At 41.7% G+C, this 7,418-nt stretch overlaps 1 protein-coding gene across 1 annotated transcript; it reads right to left on the minus strand.

Moving 5' to 3' along the window:
* Positions 1-1,407: 1,407 nt before the first annotated feature.
* On the minus strand, positions 1,408-5,749 carry ikzf5 (IKAROS family zinc finger 5). The gene is made up of 4 exons (XM_073482603.1): positions 5,310-5,749; positions 4,970-5,141; positions 4,386-4,559; positions 1,408-4,307 (listed from the first exon to the last, which is right to left on the minus strand). Exons 2-4 carry the CDS (start codon positions 5,100-5,102, stop codon positions 3,343-3,345), a joined length of 1,272 nt encoding a protein of 423 aa, XP_073338704.1. The 5' UTR covers positions 5,103-5,141; positions 5,310-5,749; the 3' UTR covers positions 1,408-3,342.
* Positions 5,750-7,418: the final 1,669 nt, after the last annotated feature.

Here is a 7,418-nt window from a genome sequence, read left to right on the forward strand (position 1 = left end):
AAGCTCCTGTTCTAGCAGTGTAAACACCACCGGTACTCAGTTCGCCCTTAGGACTGCTAGCTGCATGGCCAACTGAGCTAAGTAGCTAATGGTAGCCTCTATTTGTTTTGAATTCAACAGGATGCCAATACTTACATATTGCACCTTTAAGTTACTAACCTGCACTGAGCTCCTGTTCCTGTTTTAAATGTAAAAAAAGGTGGATTTGCGTAATTAATGCTGAAACTTCTAGTATAAGAGTTTTGATAAATGATCATCAGTAATGTGGATATGATGACTAATGGGGTAAAGGCAAGTATTAGAACAGTCTGGTAGGATCAGAAAATTAAAATTTTACATTAAACGCACGATACGCTGAAGATTAAAGAAAATTTGTGCTGTTTCTCTCTCGTCACGTCAGAGAAATTATCCTGTAAATGTCTCTGATGGTTTAATTTATATAACAAATGCACAATGATCCATTATTTCATCAAAAAAAGAGTCCTTTACTTAAACTGGTAATAGACAAGTTTTCTGATTCAACGTATCATTACTAAGTAAATGTTGATTGCATAATGTAATGGATAAAGAAGTGTTTATGTTAAAAATCTACACAATTTTGTCTGCCACCAGGCACACTGTCAACTGGGAAAAGGAAGGTTAACTGGTCCTTACTCTTCTGTTAACTTTACATATTCATAGTACCAGTATTGTCCAGTGACAGTTTCTCGTTTCACCTCCAGATGTCCTGTGGACAGCACCTACAGGCCCTACTACACTGGCCTCCGTCCCTATGCCCGTTTCACATTTAAGGCCTTCCAGTTCCTGCGAGCCTCAGAGTCGGTGTACATCCAGTGCAAGGTCCTGATATGCCCAGCCTCTGACAGCAATTCCCGCTGCCACAATCCACCTAACTGCAGAAATCGTGTGACCAGAGACCTGGGGACAGAACATGACAGCCAAACTCTGGTCCTGGGTCCCATCCAACTCAAAGGTCTGTAGCCATTTGTACCTGGTTTTGAATCCGATAGTGGATCAACTGAAGGATGATATCAGAAAGAAAAGTAACTGTGTTCTCATGATCTCAGGAAAACATTCTAATAAAAAACATTTCACAATTTCTCTTCCCTAGGCTCTGAGAAAAAGGAAGAAGGGACTATGGAGCAGGACAAGGCTTAAGTTGACACAGCAATGAGCTGCATCATATTTACCAATCATCACTACCATTCTGTTCACTGTCACACTTAACTATAATCAACCTTTCTTCTCTCTTCATCATTACCTGATTAAAAAGCATCATCAAAAGACAATCTGTGTTTGTGTATTTCATGATGAACAATAAATATTAACATCCCATAATAATGAAAATAATACGACTGTTAGTGATAGAAAAGACGATGTGGAGGAAAACAAAAGACAAAACACAGCTCAGTTAGAAAACACTTTACTTATAAATTAGTTAGATTAATCCATGTCACAGTAAAATTATTTGCCATCCCAGAGGGAGAGAGTGATCGCCAGAAGGCTTCGACATTCACTGTTACCTATGAACCTACGACACACTGAGAGAACACGAGGCAGTCATTACTGGATGCCCCTGTTACTGGTAAGCATGGTGACAAGGAGGTGGTCCTAAAAACAGTAACTATGCTCTCCACGCATGTTGCTATGCAACAGACAACAGTACCCAAGACAAACAACAATCTTGCTAAAGTAGCAGTCTCACTGCAACATGAATTTGCTTTTTTGACACTGAACATCTATCCAACCACTCAGAATACAATACTCAGTAAATATTCAGAAAAGCACTGGGATCCATACGGTAAAAGGGGAATCTCAGTGTTTGTTATCACAAAGGCTAAAACGTGGCATCCCCAGTGCTACGTGGCAATTCTGAGAAAGTGTTCGTATGAGACACGAGACTTGGTGATTCTGTCCTAAACATGTAGACACTGGATATCAAAGGGACTACATACAATATCAAAACATCAGAATGTGACAGTATGTAATCAAAAAGGATATGTAAAACCCTTTTAACAAACTGAGTGAAATTACCATGATGCTGGTCAAGAAGGGCACTGTGTGTCAAAACAACACGACTCCCTATAAAATCTAGTTGAACAACCTGCTGACCAAAAACCACTGATACAAAGTTTGGTCAGGTTTTTACTGTGGATGCCATCCATATAGTTTTGATCCCAAAGTTTCTTAGCAGCATTCATGGAGCAGAATTTTGGCAGAAAAAAAAAAAAAAAATTGCTACCATAGAAAATTACAATGGCCACTTATTTTTTAGGTTTGGGCCTATCTGTTACAGTAAGAGGAGGTTATTGTAATAACATCCATTAATCTTCAAAATAACAGTCCTCTCTATTTTCGACACACAAGAAAGTGACTATGTCAGGCACTGCAAAGAAATAGTAATGCACCAAGCACTGAAATAATTTCAACAAGGCTTAAGATCTCTCCAGGCCAACAGTTTTGCTCCCATCATCAGAGCAATCTTTAGATATACCTTCAGGAGTGTTGAGAATTTATTTGGGGCACAGCTTTAGAGTTTCTTCTTTTTGTTTGCATGTTGTGCTTCTTTTTAATAAAGGGGCATGCTTTTGAGAGTGAGAGCCAATTTGCTGTGTTAGTAGGTCCTCCCGCCTTAACTCTCTTGGCAGGTTCCACAGACAATAAAAAACAGTACATTTTACAACTGCATGTATATGATCTCATAATATATATTCTGCCCTAAGCATCAGAGTATTATAACTTTCTTTATTCATACGAAGGACAAAGTCCTTCCAGTAACCAGTAATTTTCATTCACCTTGGTCTGACAGGGCGCCATTCAACTTGTGTAAAATGGCACCTATCTAAATTTGCTTTAGAGAGGTGCACTGAAAGCCATTTCTGTCACGGTATTGCATTAAAAGACAAATCTGAAACGCTTGCCAGTCAGTTAAATTTGTGTTCTTAAGGGAAACTCCAACATTTAATTTTTGAGCTAAACTTAATAAAAGACAAACTGAAAATAAAAGTTAGGAATTTGGTAAGCCACCACGCTAAACAAGGGTCATTAGTTTGGCTAGAAGGGCAGCCGTTTTCTGATTTATGACAGCAGTTTAGTGCAACTCCACCACCACAAATGAATTCTCAACCTGTTGAAAACACTGATCATCCCTTTATAATACACTTGAATGGGCACCATACAAAATGAAACCATCTGAATGTTGACATTTTCCTGTATAAGTACAACTTTCAAAGGCTAGGCTACATCAAGGCCAAGTAAAAGACCAATAAATAAAATTACTATGGAATCAATAAAACAAAGCTGTCCGTTAAAAGATCTTTCAAAGACTTCCTCGTTCATCCATTACTTGTGCTGCCCCCGGGCAAAGTGGCACGCAAAGTCATACTTGCTCTTGCACTTGTGGCCGCAGATGTTGCACTGGAATGGGTTCTCGTAGCCATGGCAGCCCATGTGGATGGTGTAAAGGATGTTGTCGGGGAAGTAGATGTCACAGTGCTGGCAGTGATGCAGCACATGGGGGTCCTGAAGCGGGGCGGAGAGGCCTGGGGCCGGCGTGCTGGGTTGGCTGTTGGAGATACTAGGGGTACTGGTGCGCCCACTGTGCTCGCTGCAGGGTCCCCCTCCAGGGCTGCAATTGCTGTGGGGCGGTGCCCGGGGCTCTGGGGTGATTGGGGAAGAGGAGGAGGCATGGGCCATGCTGGCTGTGACAGCCACAGGAGCTGTGGCAGGGTGGGGCTGCTGGATGAGGAAGGGCTTCTCATCAACGATAGACTCTGCTCCTGGAGACATGGGAGGTTGACTCTGCGCCTGAGACTCTGAAGGGAGGCTGGCCAACTGGCCCGCCAGGGTGGACAGCTGGTTCAGGGGATTATCCATCACCATGTCATGGTGATGGTGATTTTGATTGGTGGAGTGCCCATCCTCGACTGCTCGACTCTGATTATCATAGGTCTCCTGACGTAAGTGAGGCAGCTCATGGGAGAAGTCGTTCACATTATCAGCCTTGTGCACCACCATTGAAGGGGGGCTGAAGTTGATGAGGAGTCGGCGGCCGTAGCCCAATGAGCTGGCCTTCTTCTGTAAAACACTCAGCATCTTCTTATGGGAAAGCGAGCGAGCACCTTTCATCGGCAGGAGTTTGTGGCGTCGACGGCGATGGTGTGACAAGTTGCTACGATCACTGCAGCGGAAGGAGCACAGCTCGCATTTATAAGGCTTCTCGCCGGTGTGCGATCGCATGTGGGCCTCCAGGTGACGCTCATAGGCCGAAGCAAATGGGCACAGGTGGCAGCGATGAGGTTTCTCTCCTGTTTCAAAGAGGAAAACAGGCTAAGTAACAAAATCTTGTGAATGTCATCCCCTGGAAATGAACTACTAACACTCACCTGTGTGAATGCGGATGTGCTCGATGAGTCTCGCTGTGCCTCTGGTTGCGTAGTTGCAGTAGCGGCACTTGAGCTTCCCGTCATAGGTCCTCTCAAAACCATCCACAAGGATCCCTGAGCTGTCCTCCAGGGACATGTCCACTGAGGGGTGATCCAGTCCATTCTGACTGCAGTCTGCATACAATAACAATAGCAGAGCTTATCATTTAATTATCAAAAAAAAAATGGAATGACATACCATACAAACACTGATTATACTTTAGGGAAACACTGTAGCTACTCTTCATGCATTTCTACAGTTGATTACAAAACACTACATTCACATTTAAGTGACTACAACAGCTTTTATTACAGACTTATTCAAGTATATGGATAAGGATGACCATGTCCGTTTACTTGAGCAGCTATGACAACATTCATGAAATTGCAAATTGTGTAAAGTACCTGAAATCAGATATCAGACAATGTTTATAGGTGAACCTGTCAGCTGTTTGCCCAAACTGCAGACAAGCCAGACGCCTTAAAAAACTGCTGAATATGCATTGTAGGTTGGATTGTAGACAATAGATGCCACAGCTAGTTACCTGGAGGCAGCTCGTCCGCCTCCTTGACGCCGCTGACGGAGCCTGATATCATATTCACATGTTGAGTCTGCTGGCTCAGATACTCTTGGAAATCCTTCACAAAGTCAAGCGTGTCTGGTTTTTCCTCACCCATTGAAAGAAAGTGATGCAAATGTCCAGCCGAGCACAATTACTGAAGATCAAAGATGGATCAGCGTGAGGTCAGGGAATCATCACTTAAATGTAATGAAAAATAAACATGCAACCAACAAAATAAAAATAAAAAACTCAAAGTAGCACTCATCTACGTTAGCTAGCTGATTTTTTTTTTTTTTTTTTTTTGTTACAGATGCACACATACCTCTTTGAATATAAGTTGCTGTTGGTTAAATGTGACCAGTTTTGTTTGTTTGGTGGTGTAAACCGGATTGAGGCTATCCAGACACAAAGACAGGATAATCCTGGAATCCGTGATTGACAAGCAGGAAATCGGCGCGATCCGATGTCTGGTCGGTCGCTCCTACACACCGCTCATCATCGTCATGTTGTTACCAAAGCTACGTACGCTACGTTAGCCAGACAGCTAACGTTAGCTTATCTAGGAGAAAGCATCGTTGTCAACAGTAACGCCGTGTATCTGTCTGACACGGTCATCATTTACATCGTCTGTACGCGCTTGAGTGAACCCTCGACAGCAATAATAGTTTAAAAAATGTCTTTAAGCCGAATCACTTGCTACAAGTCACACAAAAAGACAGCCTGCTAAATCAAAACAATAAAGCGGTTGAGGGGTGAAAGTTCGCTGTGTGTGCACCGGTGAAAGCCGTCCGGCCACCTGCTCGATGCGCCCGCGAAACAAGGTTCCCTCCACTCAAGCGGTAACTTTGGTCAAATACACAGCAACACAGTGTCTCATATAGTATGAAAAAAAATAAACATTACTGCTCAACATTTGTAAAGTATAATATGAATCGACAAGGAGCCGTTTGCCAATATATCTGTGCTTGAAGACCGAAGTTAGCTAACTAAACATTTTGCTAGTCGTCACGACCTGAGAACTTGCTACAGAGGAATGGGGTAAGATACAGTTTAGCATAAGTAATGTATTATTCACAAATAAACAGGCTTACTGCAGTTTTTGACATGTAGTTAGGCATAGGAGAGGGGTAGGTCTCTCATTTATTAATCCCTGTTTTCAAACTAAACATGTGAAGGAGTGCTAACATCTAAAAAGACTGTCCAACTAGCTAAAAAACACCTGACAGGTGAGGTGATTTCAGCAGCCTTAACATGATGTTACAAAGTGTTTTAAACTCTTTGATAACGTGTAGCAATATATCTTCAGCACTAGCTAACATAATATAACAGTAAAAACAACAATAAACAAACTCTTTGTTTTCATGACTGAATAATTAAATAAACAAACTGACCTTAAAGGACATCACAATTTCATACCGTTTCACTTTGTTTATATGTGGCGGACCCTGCCACCTTTCTAGCTTCAAACAGTGTTCTGGGGACCTTATTTTCCTCCGAGAGCAGCTTGTTTATTCAGTTGTGGAAAAGATAAGTGTTTCCAAAACATTAAATATTGATGATATTAAAATCGTGAGTTTGAATTTCTTCTCCAAAACTACATAGTGCCCCTTTAAAGTGTGTTTAGTGCACAGTTTAAGTAACCCCCATACTTGAAGGAGCTGGTTGTCTGCCATCTCTTTTTAGAAAGAATCTTTGTTATTCAAAAAAACTCTAGATTACATGTCATTGTGTCATAATTTATTTAAAAAAACATTTTTTATCAGTAGTGAAACCTACCAAACACACCTTCAACAATGCACTTTGTCACCCAAGCGTAGTGGCTTTTTTGGACTTGAAACACCCACCTGTTGCCACCAGCTAATGAAGTTAACTGATAGCATGTCCACCCTCATCCATGACGTGACACACTTTGGGATGTACAGCTTGCAATTATGAGCAAGTGGCAAATGAGGCACAACAATTGCATTACTTTCAAAAGCTATTGACTCATTCATGTTTTATCACAATCAATAATTTACCAGTAAGCGCTTGGTGAAGATCGCGTTGCCCCATTTGTGTCAAAGTTGTAGGAAAACCACTGAGGAGAAGATGATAAACGACCACGTTGAGCGAGACTGCTGTATCCTTTTACCACATTACAACTGCAACTGTCGGAGCATTAGAGTTACAGCAGTAATGTAAACCTGCTACCAATGAATTCTTTACCTTGTAACATGAGTAACACTCCTTTAAAATGCATCAAGGTATCTACACTTTATTCTGTATAGTAACTGTGTGTGTATGATGTACTTTTGTGTCACTTTACAGAATTATAGGAGTGATTTCAACCTATTCTGACATTTCTTGACAGGTACATTTGGCCCTGCATGTACACCTGCTGCGCCACATGTGAGTACAGTTCAACATCTGGACACTAGATGGCGCACATGCC

The sequence above is a fragment of the Pagrus major genome, chromosome 15 (assembly GCF_040436345.1).
Source record: "Pagrus major chromosome 15, Pma_NU_1.0".
Lineage (NCBI taxonomy): Eukaryota > Metazoa > Chordata > Actinopteri > Spariformes > Sparidae > Pagrus > Pagrus major.

Coding starts and splice junctions, on each gene's coding strand:
- ikzf5 (XM_073482603.1), bottom strand. CDS start 5,102: ATGGGTGAGGAAAAACCAGACACGCTTGACTTTGTGAAGGATTTCCAA. Junction 4,560..4,969: donor GGCGGACGAGCTGCCTCCAG/GTAACTAGCTGT, acceptor TATTGTATGCAG/ACTGCAGTCAGAATGGACTG. Junction 4,308..4,385: donor GCACATCCGCATTCACACAG/GTGAGTGTTAGT, acceptor TCTTTGAAACAG/GAGAGAAACCTCATCGCTGC.